Here is a 19,658-nt window from a genome sequence, read left to right on the forward strand (position 1 = left end):
GCAGGGCTGTAAAGTGGCAGCAAGAGCTGACATTTGTGGCCAAACAGCCCAGATGATGGTGGCCCTTGAGGAAATCACAAACCCATTCATCCAACCCCTCCTGGGGCAGGTGATTCCATTGAAGGAGCTTCTGCACAAACACAACCCTCCTCATTGATGTTGAAAACAGTTTCTAGTTTTAAAGCACCTCAAGTGGGTTTGTGTCACATTTAGTTCCTTTGTTGATTCATAATGTTTTGAAGTTGTTTTACTTCTCACAGGTTACTTTTTTAGCCAGGGTCAGTGATGGCTTTTGACACCTGATTCTGAATTTAAATAATTTTCATTGCTGCTGGTCTATATCGATATGAATTTCAAACTTGGCACTGATGATGTTGTTTCACCATCAACAGCTTAAGCTTTCAGATACGAAGAGTAACTGATAAACTAAGAATCTAAACGTACATAGGTCTTTTTTTTTCCTTCCAGAGACTGACTCCTTGGGTTGAATAACTAACTTTAGCATTTAATGGCATTTCTCCTTCCCCTGCTCTCCAAAACTGAGATCAAGTTTTCTTCCTGATTGCAAGGTGCAGCATATATCTAAGCTCATCATTTATCTTGAATTACATAAAATATTGGAGAACTGCTCAAGTAATGAATCTCAATTAGCTAGTAACAAAAATAGTGTGTGAACTTAAGAGAAAGTGTTGTAATTAGACACAGCAGTGTTCCTGAATTCCCTTCAACAACTGGGGCTTTAAGGTGTCTTGAAAGAGCAGCAATTCCTCAAAGATTAGGGGCATAGTGAAGGGGAATAGTTTTGCTTTAATAATCCCAGGGTTATTTTTTAAAGGTTCTGGGGCAAGCATTAACTATGGATGTAATTAATCTATTCCTACATGCTTTTAGTCATTTTGTCATATCCATTAGTTCTGCAAGAAGCCTCATGAATCCAGAGTCAGATACAGGATAATTTGCATTTGGGGTTGTTCTATTTTATATGGACTTGGGCAGGCACTTGCTGCTATCTGATTTCAAAGACTTGAACTTTTCCTAATACTCTAGAGATCAGTGAATTTGTTTTAGCACTTCTCCAAGTTTCTATATTGCTTGACTTCTAATTTTTACCAGGGCCTGACCTGCCTCTAAGTGGGATTCCTCTCCTCGACCTAAAGCAGCGTGTCTGTAAAGCTGCAAGTTTTCCATTTGATGTTAAGAAAATGAGATCTCCCTCATTTTAAAGGCAGCCACTGTCTCTGTTGGTGGCAAAGGAGTCTCAGCTTGCTGAGAGTGAGTTACCTTGTCATTATCCTACACTCCCTTGTGTAACTTCATCTGATGAAGCCACCTCAGTTTGTTTGCAGTTCCCTAGCAGCCCTGACATTACTCACAAGCTCTACAAAGCTCTCTGTTGCAATGCCCACACCTTCCCTATTTTTAGGGTGTGGGTATGCCAGCAGTTATTCTGGTGGGGGTAGGTGGAGGGGGTGTATTCCCTCCACAGATTTTGTGCTGCTTAGAGCTGTCCTGTTCTCATGCTCAAGCACATTACCTTCTGCAGAAGTCTAAGCTTGCTGGTAGGGTATGTGAAGCAGAAAAATTGTTCTGCTGTGTTGGACCTGTTATTAAGCAAAGTTTTTTAAACCATAGTGTTGCCCCACAGTTCATAAATAATTTCTCCCATGCTGGTGTTTCCATCCTGCTGGTGGCTGAGTGGGTTTCTCACTGCCCCTCCAGTGAAGCAGCACATCCATGATCCTTCCTCTCCTGCTGCTCCTTCCAGTCCCTGATGTGCTCTGTTGCTCTTCTTTGAACTCCTGTGCCTGTGATCCTTCTGGAATGTGACACCTGGAAACAAATGTGGTTTTACTGGAGCTGCCTTCCAGCAGAAGGGACTGGGGGTCTGTGATTCCTCCCTGCTCACTCTCACTCTGGCTTTGCTTTGTGGGCAACAGCATTGGATTCATCTTTGAGCCATAGAATGTAGACATTTCACATTGAATTTTCTGAACAAGAAATTTTTTTTTCTCCCCTCAAACTTTACTGAGTTTTGTGGAAATGACAGTGTTGGCATTTAGAATATAGTGGCATTTAAAATATACCACTATAGCTGTAACACATTTTTCAGGGTTTCTTATCCTTCTTCAGCCTTGCAGCAAGTCAAATACGCTCCTGTTTCAGAGTTGGCTTTTTGATACCCATTTCCAGGTATCAGTGTTCTCATTATCCTCTGATTATTCAAACTGTGCATTTAGGATTCTGTGACTGTCACATTACACTCTCAGTAACAGCACTATTCAGCTTCTGCCTGTTTAATCAAGATGTCTGGTGGCAGCCTGAGTCGATGATTTTCATTCCCTGTGATAGAGTCATTGACTGCTGGATTCACTTTTCTGTGTCTTGATGGCAAGTGATATGTAGATATGTGTTGGAGACATGCCAGTGTTTTTCTAACCCCCACATGACATCCACAGGATGTCAGATTGTGCAGAAATTGCTTTTAAACCCTTATTAACTTCTTGCTGGGTTAGCTGCTTTTTATGGTTCTAATACAACAATTTCACTGCTTTGCAAGAGCATGAATATTTTGCTCTTAATTTAGTGAGATCATGCAGATTGCTGTTCCTTATCTATATCTCTGGTCTTTTTCCACTTATAAATAATACAGCTCTCCAGAGTGAGTGAGCCAGACTCTGTGTGAAGAGTGCTCACCAAAAGAAAGATCTTCCATTCAAATCCAATTTTGCAATGCAGATGGTGAAGAGATGCCTGCGCTGGCACTGAACAGCAGACAGTGCTTGTGCAGGAATACTTGGCTCTGGAAACTGAATAACCAGGTTAACACTCAGATGAGGCTGAATGAAGAAGCTGTGGCTCTCTGCAGATGAGAGGCACTGCATGTTGCTGATTTATAAATGACAACACTTATAAGCCAGAGAGGGCACTGAGGCTCCTTGAGCTGCTGCTGAAGATAAACTTGTCAGTTCAAGGTAATGCTGACAAATAATATCATTTACTAAACAGTCTAAAAACAGCAACAAAAAGAAAGGACATCAACAACAACCCCCCTTTTAAGTGGCTCAGAGCCAATCTTAGCTATTTTTACCAAGAATTTCTGGGAAGAAAACAAACCTTAGCAATATATTCTGGGTATCTGTAATACTATCCTGGAAATGCTCCAGATGGACAGAATTCCTGTGTAAAATAATTTCATTCTAATAATCTCTAGCAAGTCCTCTCCACAGTTGTGGATTGAATTATGAAGATCCTAGGTACTTACAGATATTTTTTAATGTATTTTGCCATATCCAGCTTGTTGAATAAGCAGCTCTGGTTCCTAGAGACAAAATAGGTCTTTGGGAGATTCTGAGAAGTCAGGTTCTAAGACTTTTATGCTTAGTTTATACCTGGAAGTTCTGAGATTTTGCAAGCAGTTCCGTGGTATTTTCAACTCATTCAGAAATAGGTTCTGAGAAACATCAATGGTTGCATGATTTTCCAGCCAAATTAGTAAATGCTTATGATGCAACTCATTCAGCTGAGCTTTGGAAGAGCAGCTGGACTAACACAGCCTTCCCTGAACCAAACTTTTTATGGCTTAGTTATTAATATTATCCTGGATGACGTTCTTCCTATAGGGAATGGGTTTGGAGTAGCTTCCTTACCCCTTTGATAAGCACTAATGTATGGCTTGAGTGGAGAAGGAAAGAGAAGCTCAGGCCCATGGCAAAAGTTCCTCAGTTGGAGTCAGTAGCTCTTCCATCTTTCAGAATCTGCTCATTGTCCCATTTAGGTTATGCAGGGGAAAGAGATTTCTTTACTAATTTCCATAACCATAAATGGTCATTATATTTAACAAAAGAAAAAAATGGAATAGGGAACTCTAATCCTGCTTTATGGCTCTAAATCAAATTATTTGTATTTTTAAATCTTTGAATTAATTTTATGGAAGGTCACAAGTACACCTCTCAAAGCATATTTCAGTAAAAGCTGCAGAGTGATTTACTTTGGAGCCTTCTGTCTCTTTGCACTTCTACCATTTTTTCAGTGTGAAACAAAGCTGTCAAAATATTTACTTGGGCAGTTTGTTCAAACATTCTCATATGGAAATAGTGTATTTAATAACATCATTAACATGAATTCACAAATCCTTTCATCTGGCATCTATCATTTACTGCATCAACTGAAAAATACCTGACTGCTCAGCCCCATCTTTAAAGAGATTTTTATATGTTTTTTTTAAACATACTGTCTCAATTTTCTCCCCACCATAGTAATGATAATGTGCTTTTCCATCATACCTTTCCTGATAGCAGATCACAACTGTGTTTTGATAAGTAAATGAGAAGTATTTTGACATTGATTTATTTACTCTCGTTATGACAGCTTTTGAGAAAGTGTTCTGTTACCCCATTTTTCAGGTGATAAATTAAACAGTGATGAAGTTTGTGACTCACCAAAGTCCCTGTACTGTCCAAAGGTCTCCTTCCAGAGAAGTGAGATGAGGGAAAGAAGACTTAACTTTCTTCTCATCTGAGCACAGGCTCTGTTTTCTTTGGCCCTGTACCAATGTCTGCTCCCAATAGATCTGCAGGGTTTTTCTCAATTCCTTCTTTTGAAAGTGAAGGTTGCATGGATTTTGTTCTGTAGCAGCATCTCATCTTTGCTTTTATTTACTGATAATTTTATCAATAGGAGGGTTAAAACTTCTGCAATTTTTCACCTATATATTGCCACAATTATTAGTTGTATTAGCAGTACTTAACTGTTGAACTGTAAAGTGCTTCCTTAGATGGGGAAAATTAGAGTACATGTATTAAATCCATGAATACTCAGATAAAAATAGTTAAGGTTTCTTTGTCTGATTCTCTTTCCTGTAAAATAGCATCTTGATTTCCAAACCTGGTTAAGAAAAATTAATGTCTCCTTTTTTAATAACTCATTTCCAGTAAAATAAAATTTAGTATAAATGAATTTTCTTAACAGTTTATTAAATGTAGGCATTAGATATTTATCGCTGACATGCAGCTTTCATCTTTCCATAGTATTATACAAAAGAGATTGCATCTAATTGAATAGTTAAGCAGCTTTAATATATTATTTCATCTTGTATTACTTTCAGAAACCTTGTGAGATATATAAGGGAGATTCTTTAAAAACAGACCAGTCTGCTTCAGGACTGTATTCTGATAGTAAGGAGACATCATCACTCCTCACTGAAGTACTCAAAACCTCACACAGGCACTTTGATCTTTTCCATTTGTCTTTGGGGAGAATTTGGCAGTGTTCAGGTCAAATAAAACCAGAATAATTAAAATAATCCATTTCACATACAAATATTACAGCAAACAACCTCTTGATATTTTTTAACTAAAAGCAGATGGCAGGGGTTATTTGCTTTATTTTGGGAATATTTCATTTGCAGGGAGGATGCATTGAAGGAGTGTGAGGCACAGCTTTTTCTCCCAGCTTCTGAAGTCTGCTCTCCCCTGGCTCTCCAAAGTCCCTGCTTCAATCCTGGCTCCAAGCCCAGGCATCCCATCCTTAACCCTCCTTCTGGCTTTTAAAAAAGGCATTTTGTGCTCACCCATCTTCCTCCATTCAGATTAGCTTCTTGACATGGCAGAGGCACAGAAGGGAGTTTTTATGTTTTCTCTGTGCCATAAAATTCAGATCTGGGAGAATTAACACTGCTACTCACTTCCTCAAACACATTCAAACTATTCATCCAGTGCCCAAATACTCATAGTAGTGGTGAGGAGTTTCGTAGCTCTAGGGAATCATTTAGACTAGTCAGCCAAAGCCAGAATTAAAATTTAAAATGCAGTTGGCAATGCTTATTAATCAATTAGCTCCAGGGAGCTGTCAAGGCTTCCTAACCAGAGTTAGAATAACAAGAAATATTTTTGAAATAATAAAACTAGTTCCTTAATAAAACTTGTCTCCTCCTTCACCCATTTATTAATAAGATGATGCCTAAAAAGGTATCAGTAATTACTTTTATGTGAATGAAATTGAATTGGAATGAGAGCCATCTGCAGGAAGCAGTAATTGGCAGATCAATTTCTTTAAGAATACATGAATTGAAATCTTACCAGTGCAACACATATCATAGGATATTAGAAGGGAGAAATCTTACACTGCCCTGAACACCTTGGTGTGACAGCAGATTTTATTATGCAGTGAGAGATAGCTGAATATCTCAGCTAATCAAAAAAATGTGAGTGGGCTGTGAAGTGCTGAACACTTCTAGGTTGATCTTGATATTGTCCCTTTGTAGAGCTCTTCTGCAAAAAGAAAAGTCATTCTGTAAGGTTACAACCTGAGAAATTCAGAGGCCATGGGGTCTGCAGCACTCCATCCAGCTCTGCCATACTTCTGATGAATGCAGCTCTGGGATGTCCAGGCTGGGATGTAAAAAATGACAAGGATGGCTGTCATGTCTTTTTGGTTTGGTTTTTTTCTATGTATGTTCTTGTTGGTCCAGAATAACTCCAAATGGGGTACTTCTCAGATGCACTGTAAGAGCCGAGCCACTTGTGGGCTGGGTTATTTGAAGTGGGCTACATTTTCTGCAGAAATGAACTTTCTTTAACTAGCCAGCAAGAAAAATACTTGGATTTCATTCAGAATAAAAAAAAACTTGCAAATGTAATTTCTGCAACAGTGCATCAAGGGCTGGTATCCAAATTGATAAATAGCAGGTCTTCAATACTGTCCTAATAGAACTCACTTCAGTAAAGGGGCTCAGTAGGAATTTGACAGTCCAGTATTTGACAGCTTGAGAGTTCTGACAGTTTGACATTGCCATCAGAACAAGCCAGCTTCGTAGAAGAACCACAGGCTCAAGGTTCAGCTTCCATTTGAGGGGGGAATTTCCCCTTTCCTGGAAGGTGCATGAGGGAGTCCCTGGATACCACAAGGGATGGGATTGATTTGAGGCCAGCTCTTTGTCAGGGCTGTCAGGCAAGGAGGGGACACTGGTGGTGTCTGTTCACAGATGCTGCTGGCAGCCATCCTGCCTGGCCATCCTCCAGACTGCTGGGCTGGGTTTCATCCCCAGGAGGTGACCATGGTCCACCCTCTGAGCAGCTTCTGTTCCTCAAAAACCTGGGGAAACACCACTGGGAAAGGTGCAGGAAGAGGATTTGAATCTTGTGGGGAGGAGAGGCCAGCTGGGACTAGATCTGCTGGATGCTGAGGCAGCAAGGAGAGATGTGCCTGGTTCTGGGATGTGGTGCAGGTCAGCATTTGGCATCTCCTTAGAACCAGAGCATTGTTACAGTGAAATGCTGTTCTGGACTTTGAAACTGCAGAAATCCCTTGGCTGTGGAAATCCCTTAGGCTTTTGCAAAGGGAAAAACCACACAGAAACACTCAACCTGGCAAATTGAAGACATCTGGGTACAGAAGGGCAGCCCATTTTCAGCAGTGCTGCTGCTCAGAGGCCCAGCTGGATGAGGCACCTTCCCAGGGTGCCAGCATCCCTTTGCAGCCTCAGGGCTTCCTGAAACAGCCTGTGCACAGCACAGGAACACCAACCTTCAGCTCAGTGTAATGAGCACTGAATTGGTTCTGGGTGTGCTGGCTGGTTCAGAGCAAAACCAATCAGCCAACTTCAGTATCCAAATCCTCCTCCAAGTGGCCATTTCTTCATCCCTCCTTAAAAGTTTTCACAGATGAAGTTTCACATCAAGATTTTTTCTCTTCCAGCACTATTTTTAGCATTGCTACATGGAAAAGCATGACACTTTCATACATTTCTTGTGTTTTATTCATAAAACACAAAAGTTTGGGTGGGTTTTTTGTGGGTTTTGTTGTGGTTTTTGGTGTGGTTTTTTTCATGGTGTACTTTTTTATTTTGTTATTTGTTTGGACATTTAAAGTTTTAGAAGCTGATTTAAAATTTAAAAAGCAACAAAAATGAGCTCCTCATCTTGAATCTGTGCCTTTGCAGGAGTGCTCTCTACCACAATTAGACATTTTTTGGTGTAACAGTAAGCAAGAAGAGAATTGACCATATTTGTTTTCTCTGAGTCTGGTAGCATATCGCTCATCTGATCTTTAGAAAGCATTTATGTAAATGGACTTGTGCCAACTTTTGGAAAGGATTTTACGTGCAGCTGGCTCAGTACATGGTTTTCATACAGAGTGTGGGGCCCTCTTTATCTGGTCGTACCCCCCAGGATGTTCTTCATGGGAGGGAGCCATAACAGTTGTTTTCATTTTCCCTTTCCCTTATTTCTGGTGCAGGAATCAGTGTGACCAGAATTAAGTGCAAGAAAAGATGGACATCTGGAGAGGAGATGGGACTTTGGGTTAGCACTTGGTTGTATATTCCTTGCAGGAGCAGAACAGATTGGCTGTGAAGAGCTCAAATTCTATTTTTTATTCTTCTTCTGTGATAATTCAATTCCTGCTTTGTGTTCTTTTTATATGTAAAATAAAAAGCACATTTAGCTTAGAAATACAGTAATGGTAGCTGTGGGCTTTCAAGCCTGACCTTTTTGTTATTACTGAAAAAAGCAGCAAGTTCTCAACACATTATTACTGCTTTATATTCCTTTTTCAAATCAAAATGCAGTTTTGCTGCAGGTGGGCTAATATGGGTACTAGCAACTAAATAACTATATCAGGAAAATAATTTTTAAAGAAATTGCAAAGGTTGAATGCTGTTGGCATTTGCCGGTGGGTTGGTGCCTGTGAGAAGCTGAATCCCAGGGCGGCACCTCACTTGTACCACGTACCAGACAGGAGCTCTCCTCACGATCTGCTGCATGGTTTTGAGGCATTGTTACAATTTTCTGGGTCAACTTTTCTTCCCACCAATCATCTGTCTCATCTGTTTATACTTGAAGCTCTTCAAGGGAATGTCTCATGTTGCGTTTGAGCAGAGCCTGTGGTGGGGGAGGAAGAGGATTTCGAGCTTGGCTGAAGCTGCAGGATGCAAACATAATATAAAACCTCACAAATAATGGCAAGTGATAAAAGTACATGCAATAAAAGATAAGCTCTGATAAATATTTTATGTAGATCTAATCAAACTTGGCTTTATGGCACAAAGGCCCCTTCCTTTCACTCTATAAATACTTTCTAAGAAAATCCTGTGACCTGTTTGCTGTACAGATGCAATCTGTCCTAATACTGGACATCAGGACAAAAATGGGACACTTAAAAGCACATTTATTTTTTCCTGCATGTGTGATTCCTAAATTTAAAAAGAGCTTCCTCCCCTTCCCTTTTCACAAGTCTATAGTCATTATACTGTGTCTGAACCAGATGGAAGAATATATTAAAAAATGTTTTTAAACCACAGATTGAAAAATGGTGCCAGGATTTTCAACCAAAAATGTGGCACTGATTCTAAAATCTGTTGACAATTTTAGAAAGTTTTCTTTTGGCAAACGAGCTCCATTAGTGTCTTTTCTTTCTTCCAGGAAAATAAGAAAAACCTTTATCTGAGTCATAATTTAGTTAGATTCCAAACTGGATTTGAGAATATCAGCATAAATATATTAACTTTCTCTAGGGGTTGGAGTTGGGGCATAAACAGATTCATCCATAACATGAAAAAAACACAGTTAAAGGCTATAGTTGTCTCTTATGCCTAATATTGGGTCTTACCACAGGTCTGTGCTTCCAGGATTTTAACTACAGCCATTCCAGTCCAGTCTCAGAAAATCTATGTAGAATTAAAATTTTGGCTGTTCTTTCCAAATGAGAGCAATCAGCATCACACACTCTTGAACTGAGATTTCTTCTTACATTGGGTTGAGCAATGAAGTTCTCCATGAGGCAGCTTTCTGGGCATGCAGTTTTGTGTGGAGCACGAGACATTCAAAAAACATATTTGTAAAAGTAAATCCATTTTAAATACCCCTGAGAGAAACAGAAGAAACTCTGAATACCCCCAATAAAAATAAACACTTTTACATTTCCCTTTAAATAATTGTACGTGTTGTAACTGGAGAAAAAATTATTATTCCTACTTCACTATATGCTCTATAAGGGCATGTGTTAAACTTCCATCCACATCCATATATTTTTTATATATCCATATAAAACCTCCATCCATAAAATGGCTCTTCTCCCACAAGACTGAGCTTATGCCAAATTTTTGCTCCCTCTGTGCTGCTTCCAGGGGTTCCAAGGAGCCTCTTTGAGGTGCAGCATTCCCTGCTCACCTGTTGGCCATATGTGCATTGGGCTCACCTCTGGACTGCCCTGATAACAGCATTCAGAGTTTCCAAATTCAGGCCTTATAAGGGCAGTGAGTTGTCTTTAACACCAGTGCATGGGGTTTTTTAAAGAGGCTGCAATTGTGTGCATTGCACTGTGAAATATTCCAGCACATCCCTTGAGTGCCAAGGGTTTCAGCAAGGCTTTAAATATCTTGAAGGGAATTTTTTGGAGTATGGTTGTTCTTTATTGAGGAAACACCTGTTATCCACATTTTATGGGTAGGGTGGTGAGCTCAGGAATGATGCTGTTTGCAGGGAGTTTGGGGAATAAAGGGTCTAACTTGATTCCTGCAAGCCTTAATCATGTGCTATAACTCTTGTTCATCCTCCCTTGGGGTGAAAGGACACAGGTGATCCTTAAGGACAATTTGCAGAGTGGTGAATCTGTGTCTCAAAACAGAAAAGTACCCAAAAGAAGAATATGACCATTTCTGTGTGGTGCTGTTGATGCTTTTAATGTTTTCCATAGATCTTTTCAGTGGAGCTCTGACTTTGGTGCAATGGGCCTGACTCATGGCTCTGTCCCTCCTTTGAGGGAAGCTTGGGGATGTCAGACATGGGATAAATCACAGGAGAACTGCAGGAGCCTGTGCTCTGAGTACTCCTCAGGGCTGGAGAAAACTTTCAGGTTAATTCCCATTCAGCTAAACCTCGGCTGTATGCTGGAGAAATCCAAATTTGATGGCAATCTGCTTTTCCTTGGATAGATACTGAGGCTGAAAGGTGTCCCCAGGGTGGGCTGCACTGCCAGGGGCACTCATCTGGAGCAGTGGATGTAGGTGAGGTGTGCTTGCATCTGGCACACAGCTCTCATGTGCTCTGGAAGGTGTCAGCAGTCACATCCCTGTCTGTCTTTCTGGTTTCTGGAGACTTTTCTCCCACCCAATAATTTTTTCAAGTGGAATCACTAAAATGGTTGATTCTCAGCCCTGAGCTTTTCTGCACTCAGTGATTATTTGCTGGTTGTGACAGCTTTGTGGAGTTTTGTCCTGGCCAGTAGTCTCAGCAGATGCATTGTGTTGACTTCCTGAATCCAATTTGTAACAATGATGTTTTTTTCATACTGTGTTTCTGGAACCAATTTGCCTGCTTTCCTTTCCCCATCTCCTTCTCCCGGGACACCCCAGCGAGAGCTCTGCCCTGCACACTCCAGTTGCCTTCTGTTTGCCTCCTTGCACTGCCTGAATTCCCATGTTTTGGGAGTAGATTTATGGGAGATGACTGTAGACACACTAAAAATCATTTATGAGATAGACCAGTGAGAATCTTGGGCAGTTTTTCTACATGAGACTCTCCTGCTAAAAAACAAATGCCCAAATGTAAAATTTCCTAAGCTGCTTGATTTATTTGATTCATTTCCTCTGTCTATTCAATTTCAAAGCCATTTAGGAAGATCATTTGCACAAACATTTAAGTTCTCTTTAACTAAAGTCAACCAATGTGCTTTTTCAATGAGCTGGAGCTCATGAGAAAGATTCAAACATTAGCTGTGCAAAGAAGGCAATTAGTGTTTGTACAATATATTGAAAATTAGTGCGAGGCACCCTGGAATAATACATGTTTTACACATGTATATTTTTCAACCAATTCCATAATTTGTACTAGATCCTGACACAGATCATTCCAAAAGCTACCATATGAATTCAAACTGAAAGAGGTTGCAATTGTCTGTAAAAAGAAGGGGTTTAACTGTAATGTGATTGGTTTTGCTCTGTATATTTGATCACCCAAAGGAAAAGCCTTTTTTCCTGCTGTAGTATGTCAAGGAAGCTTATCTGCATGTAAACAGCAAAACGAAATCTCTCTTGTGTTATAAGGGTTGAAGTTTTCTGGTTTAGAAGTCGAGCATTTCTAAAAATGTACTAATGATGTCATCCTGATAACAGGAGGTGTTCCTCTCACTTCGTCAGGGAGTGATTCCTTTCCATAGATTTTAAAGCTGTCACAGGAGTAGAAAAAAGCTGCCATAATCATAACAATCAGTGGAAAAGTTTTATTTTAATAACTGTTGGGGGAGCAGCTGTCATGTTATCTGCATTAGAGATTGTGCACCCATTATCAGGAGTGTTTTGCCCACAGTTTGATAGGAACTTGGGTCAAGAGAAGGACCATTTTCCTGAAAGGGAAGAAACAGGCATTGTGGATACAACCATGGTTGGAGGACCAGTTAAAAACTTTGGAGTGTTTTCTGAAAATAGGAATACACCTATAGCTTTTAAGGAAAATACTATTTCTTCTTGTTTTAATAACGTAGTGTTTAATTCTAATAGGACAGATCACAAAACAAAAGAAATGCCTTGTGGGGCTCTGGTGCTATAATAGACACAAATGCACTTTCTGCAGTTGATTATGTTCAAGTATTTGTTGTTTATATGAATTACTGTGGTGTATATAGAACAGAAACTTTCAGGAAGACAAACTAAAACTTTTGTTTGTTTCTGCAAGAGAATTCACAGGAATTAAAGTCCATATGGAGTCTTGGATGCAGGAGTACAACAACTCTCCTTAACTTGTAGAAGAGAGCATATGGTTTTGGTAATAGGTTAATAAGAGCAATTAACCTCATAGTGCACTCATTTGTTGGTCTCAGTTGTTTATAAACTAGGTAATAAAGATATTTTAACATCCTATAGTTTTATAGGAGATTAAGTGAAATCAGGCTGTATTTTTTAAGTTTCAGTGTCAACAGTACTCAGGTGATACTGTGATAGAAACATAAAATTAGCAGAGTAGAAGATTCAGAGTACTCTGTGGTGTGTCCAACCAATGGATATCACCACAAATGTTGAAATACATAGAATAGTTTAGAGAAATACAAACATATGTTAAAGGTTTTCATTAGAGAGGAACTGTTTTCCTGGGATGCAGTCACAGATCTGTCACTCAGCTTGTTCTTGTCACCTTGCAAAGACTGTAATGAGAACTGTTTCCAGGCTTTATTTATGTAGAAAAGAATTCTAAACTTACCTTCTTCTTCTTGAGGATGAGCCTCATAAAATAATAGCCTAAAAAAGCACTGGCATTGCTTTATTTTGTTTGTTTTGAAGGACTTACTGCAGAAGTCCCAGTTTCTCTGTCAGGAGCTGCTGTGTTTGCCTGGCAAACAGAATCAGTGGGTACAGGTGAGCAGGTTGATGTTGGCCCCACAAACTGCACCTACGAGAAAAGCCATTTTTACTTCATTCTCTGTTGGCTCTTCACACTTCATGTGGTGTCATTTGTTGTCCAGCTGGGCACCTGTCTGCAAAGACACCAAGGGTTATGTGTATGTTTTTCATTTACAAGGACTTTGGGTTCTAGGCTGGGGTTGATTAGAGGAGGGATGGTTTCACCATAATAATAGTTTTTCATTTAATTCTATAACTTGTATCAGTCAGCTTTTTGGCCTCCTGCTTTTGTGCAATATCTGTTTTGAAGACTTCTGCCAACTTATTTGGCTACTATATTATTATTCCAAAAGATGCCTCTAACTCAGCTCATCTGTAGAATTTAGCTCGAGCACATGAAGGACGATATATTGTGGTTATTGGTGTTGTCTGTCCTTCCTGATTCACTGTTAGTGGTCTGATTTTTACCTTACATTTTTGTTATAACCTATTTTAATATATTTAGCTGATGATAACCTTAATGAACTGTGATTCTTTTTCTTTATTCTGAATTTGAACATCAAGACAATAATTTCTCTTTAGGTTTTCTTCAGAGGCTTCCATGAAATCTTTCTATACAAATTTGTGGTCTCATTTTTTTTTCTCTTTCATTGAATTGACTGAACAATGTATCTGCTGGTGCAGCATTCACCAACGATGAGGACTCTTTTGCTTTATTAGACTTGACAGTGTTTAAACAATACTAATTCTCATACCCAGCTGGCTTTTCAACTGATTTCTGTGCTCTCTATTGCTGTGTAAAACAAGCTGGAACATTAATGGCATCTTGCATGCTACCCTCTGGAGACCTACTTTTCTTTAGAGAAAAATCAAATAAATGTGAAAGTTTCTGGGTTTTCTCCTTACTTTTTTTTCTTTCTTTTCAAATGATACTTTAGTATGCTGTCAGATTTTGTAGATGTTACAATACTAATTTTCAAACACATTATTTTAAAAAGTAGTCTTCACTTTATAGATAGATTTACTGGTTTACTCATTTTTTAATAGAAATAAATGCCTTTATCTAAACCAAAATATACCAGCTTTAAAAACATGTTCAAGATGCATATGAATGTGCTATTTTAACCCAGCTAAAATTTTGTATATTGAAAATGTGTTTGCCAAACAGCCAACAAACATTTGCAGATATTAATCATTTGTTCAGCCTCTCACTTTTAACAGTATTGAGTATTCTTCATGAGAGAGAGAGACATAAAAAACCCATTTTTCTAGCCTATAAATATAAATATTTAAGTCATGATTTAGACAAGCCCAAGCCTTAAAACGTTTGCTGCTGAAGGATGAATTTTGTCTGTTTAGAGCAGCCATCTGTATGGGCTGCAGCCATTGCTGAGGTGACCATTGTAGCACAAATCCCTCCTGCCAGTCCTTCAGAGGCTGCTTAATTTCATATAAATTTCAGTTAATTGTGAAACAGCAACTTTCTGAAACCCAAGCTTGATTCTTGTCCCCTGCACCTCCCCAAATTCTCAGTTAGCCCTGCAGCAGGGGTAAGGATTTGGGGTGCTCCATTGTCCTGGTCAAATGAGGGCAGTGACTGGTCATAAAGGCCTGGCCAAAGCTGAGGGGTGGGATTTGATATTTTACTTCATAGAGTCAGTGCTTTCTGAAGAAAATGTCTAACCTTCTTGTCTGTAATGTCTCCTATAAGTTTTTGCAGAGAAGCCAGGTGGCCCAGTACAAAATGTGTGCCAGTGTCTGTGTCCCACAGTGCCATGACACTCTGTGTCAGGCATACAAAGTCACTTGGAAGCCTTGTAGGGAATATTTTCTAAATAAAGAATGTTTTGATATCACAATATTCCATTTAAACAATTTTTTCCCTAATTTTCTACAGCTGGTCTAAAAACCCAGAAGAATGGAAGTTTCAGAAGACAAGACAGACATGGCTTCTCCTGCACATGTATGATAAAGAGAAGGTTTGTATTGATTCTGCTTTGTCTCAGAACAAATATGATACAGGCTTACATACATTAGTTATGGCTTTTCTTTATTAACCAAAACTTCCTAGTACTAGCCATGCACTTGTCTCATAATTTTTTAGTAACTTACAAATTACTTTGTTTTTAGCCAAGATGCTGAACCATTTTAATTGCTTGTCATTGATCTTTTTATTTTGTTGGTGATCATTGTCCTGTGCATGCTAGATTTTTATACTTGATATATAGCAAGCATAAAGAGAGCAGATTCATGATTTATTTAAATCTGGGGTTTGCTGAGAATTTGAGTCATATCCTTAGTCTGAATTTCCCAATGTGGAACCCAATACTGCAAACCACAGCTCTCATATTGTTTCAGATATCTCTGGGCTCCATGGAAGATGTACAACCATATTGCCAAGATGTTAAAATAGCTCTCTCATTTAAATATAAGTGAAACCTGATGTTGATTGTGAAAAGCATAAAGTATAACCAGAAGCCAGGCTTGAATCCATACTGAAATCTGTTCATTTCATAACTTAAGAAACAACACACATTGGATTTCCTATAAGTATCTGACCATTGTGGTATCAAATGAGGGTGTCAGGTCATTAATTTTGTTGTGCAATAGAACAAACCTCTGCCCATTTGCACAGTGCTTCACTTGTTGGTTCATTTTGTTGACATTCAGTTAAGTTTTGCTGATTTTTTTGTGTACACTTGAACATTTACTCATACCAATTGTCCTGACCTAAATTAGTCAGCAGCTCTAAAGCCAATCACCTGACATTGGGTGTTACCTATTTAGACAGCCAGATAATTAACAACAGAGTTTCATGAAGGCTAAAATGTTCACATGGTGTAAATACTTTAGCAAGATGGGTTGCAGAATACAAATTTGAATTTGGGTTCTGGGTCATTTGCTCTATCATCTGTTTTTAAAGTCTCTTTAAAGTCCTTATCAACCTTTCAAAATCAGTGTATGCTCTTCACAGCTACCTAGAAATTGTTTGGCAGGCAGAAGGATGTTTTTACTTTTCTTACCTGTTTACTTTGGTTTTGTGTTGAAATATGCTGGGACACAATGAACTGTAAGTAGCATTTGTTTTATGTATCGAAACACAGTTTAACTCCTTATTTCTCAACACTGAAATGAAACTTCCTTTTTCTTAGAATTCTGATGGAAGTGCTCTGATTTTTTTAAATTCACATATTTTGTAGTTTAATAATCAGAGGAGCATTGAATATGAGCTTCAGAGAATGCTTAACATCTGCATCCAGATTCAGTGAATTTACTAGAACTGCTCAAGTGCTTATAATTAAGCATATGATGAAGTCTCTTTCTTCATCAGGACCATAGGGAGGGCACACCCAGCTTCTTTTGAATATTTTTTATACCCAAATTCAACTTCCTGTCCATTACAGAATGAAATCTGTTGGTAATCCAAGCATGACTAAAGTACAAAAGGAGACAGAAGTTTCTTTCCTTCCTAAGCCACATCTTTGATCTTATGGTGTCACTTGGATGCCTACTGAAGAGCCATGCAAAGGCCTGAATTGAGTTTTCTGTACTGATAGGCCTCTTTCTCTAAGAAATAAGTTGAGGTTTTAAAATTTGCTGGAAAAATGGTGTTTTAAGCTCTTTTAAAATCCATCTGGTGGCTGGCTGACAGCTTCCAAGCCAGGCCTGTGTACCTATGGTGTGCGCACTTCTCCAGCACCCAGGATTAAATAAACACTAGGTTATTTGTTGGTCTTTATCATCTGGCACAGCATTTTTAGGAAGTTACTAGATCAGTTACTAGATCTGAAAGATCTTCAGCTTTTGGATTTCAGGGTGTGGTGGGGTGGCTGAAGTTTCCTTGGAAGGTGTCCCAAAAATGCAGCCTGGCAGCAATGAGCTGAGCCTCTCTCTGCTGGTGTCTATGTTTGCTTTGCAAAATATGTGGGTGTCTGCAGTCTCCAGGTCTGAAAATACAGAGGATAATTTAAAAGTGAGAACTGTTCTTTTCCTGGTACTCTTTCCTGGTGTTTCCCTGCTTTTCCCAAAGACAGGAATTATTTCACTTGGGATTATTTCCATATTAATCAACTCCAGTGTATATTAGGAAGTTAGGACAGAGACAAGATTGGTGTGTGAGAGAGAAAAAGAAACAAGAAAAAGGTCAAAACAGTTTAACAAAGGAATAATAACAAAATCCCATAAGCCTGGCTTTGACTTCCAGAGCCATGCTGGGAGATCTTGATCTCCAATTTCAAACCAGCCTTGAACTGACCTTGGAAGAGGGATTGTGTTCCTCCTTGGAAAACCTCACCAAGACCCCTGAAATTACTGCTTTTGTACTACTGTATTTGAAGAATTCAAATTTGGATTTCATTAACTTTCTTTGTGTGTTCCAGTCCTTGCAATGGCTCTGCTGTCTGTGTAAGTCAAGAGGAAATATGATCTTACCTTGCCCACGGGGTGCTGTGTTGTGAGCTCCTGATGAAATAAACCTCAGAGCAGTGTTATGTTAAAGGAAAAGGAATCAGACTTTTTGAACACCAGGACACTCTTAAGGCCAAATGCTAAATGATTTTTAGGCTTCAGGCAGCCTCATGTTAAGTCTGCACACTTAGGATTTCTAAATTTAGAGCAGCCTTTCAATTACCCCCTCAAGCAGTTTGCTTAAATGATATAATAATAACTGTGCTTGCATAGGTATGTCTATGCCTATGCTATGAGCTCTGAGAACAAGAGTTGTAAATTACAGAGATAATTTGGCCAAGGTTTGAAATGGGGAAATGTTACTGACTTTAAAAGCTCAGTACTGAGTATCTGCATTAAAGGAACACTGTCACACTGGAATTGTTCGTGTCTAAATGAGTTCATCTGTTATTAGTGCCAGCTTATTGTGAGTGAAAACTTTCAAAAATATAGATATTTTTCACTGTGTTTGATTTGTATAGTATAACAACGCTTCATATATCATCCATTTCAGTGTTAGTCATTGTAAAATTAATATTTCTTTTGTAGCTGAATTGTTTCTTTAATGCAAGAGTGTTTGTGTGAAGAATTAGAAGTTTTTCCATAGTGTACAAGTTACGAGGCTGAATGCAGACTTAAGTTTTGATTTATTACTTTGTAATACCCCTGATTGATGAAGGCAGTGTTGGAATATTCTTTCTTCCTCTTCTTTTGGAGTGATAGAAGTTTTAGTGATCAAAGTTCGGCTGCCAAATGTCCATGGAGAAATAAGTTGTAAATTAAGTGTCTGTTGAAGCTCTGTCTTCTCTGAAATGTTGATACTTTGCAGAATCGAAACCGCCCTCGAATAATTACTCTCGAATCCTTTAAATACTTACGTATGTGTTTAACTTAACTCATGTCAAGTTATATGTGTAAAGTTAAACATGGAGAAACATATTTGCAGGGTGAGATCATTTTAACATCTCATGATTCACAGCAAAAAATATCCTGTTATTGGCTGAAACCTGCTCCACAGATACACAATATGAAGTTGAGATCAGCGTAGGTCTGTTCACATATTCCTTTTGAAAGTACTTCAGTATGAAGTACTGAATAAATCCTTCCAAAGTCCTTGCTAAATTATTGTCAAGATTAATATAATGATCATTTAAATTGTATGTTGTACCAGATAAGCTAAAACTTAATCTCTGACTAGTTAATTAGAAAGGGAGTGAAATGTGGATAATGCAACTGTAGATGACTAAAGTGCTTTTAATGTTAGACATGTTGGTAGAGCCTATCAGTTTTAGTCAGCATGATTTAAAAATTATTTCCATATGTCTGAATTTGAGTTTGTTTTTCAAATTAAATTCTAGTCCTTTGTATAAGCATTCTGTCAAAGTGTGCAATGGTGGGTGGTATCTCATCTTAGCAAACAATTTTTGAGTAAGGGTGAGGGAAATTCCGGCAAAATTCTTCCCTCAGACATATGCATGCAATTCTCACTGAATTTAGTGAGATTTACATGTGTGTTTCCAAAAGGAGGGTTTGGCTAATGTGTTTTGTTTTTTCTTCCACCAACCCTCAGAGCCTTGGGCTCCCTGTCAGGCAGTGTTTGCATTTGCTGATCAGCGTTTCCACATCTGCTGAGCATTTCCTCTCAGATGCTTTGCCCATCTGAGCACATGACAGTCCTCTCACCAGACTCCATCCATCCTCCTGGCAGCTTGAACCTTGGCAGGAAACATTTCCACTTGGATTTCCACTTGCAGTTGGACCTTGGCAAACACCAAAGCCTGTGCCATTCTCCTGATTGTCTTTCAGGTGATGCTGTGACGTGATTGTGAATGCATTTTGAGAGGGGAGATAATAAACCTGTTTTTCCTTCCTTTTGTTTTTT

The 19,658-nt window shown here is 38.9% G+C and overlaps 1 protein-coding gene across 1 annotated transcript in view; it reads left to right on the forward strand.

The window, feature by feature from the left end:
• The window catches only part of CHLSN (cholesin), a 122,949-nt gene that overhangs the window by 99,709 nt on the left and 3,582 nt on the right, over positions 1–19,658 (forward strand). The window contains 1 exon segment of the mRNA XM_074553204.1: positions 15,228–15,309. Coding sequence (XP_074409305.1) covers positions 15,228–15,309 — 82 coding nt within the window.

This window comes from Zonotrichia albicollis, chromosome 16, assembly GCF_047830755.1.
Source record: "Zonotrichia albicollis isolate bZonAlb1 chromosome 16, bZonAlb1.hap1, whole genome shotgun sequence".
NCBI lineage: Eukaryota > Metazoa > Chordata > Aves > Passeriformes > Passerellidae > Zonotrichia > Zonotrichia albicollis.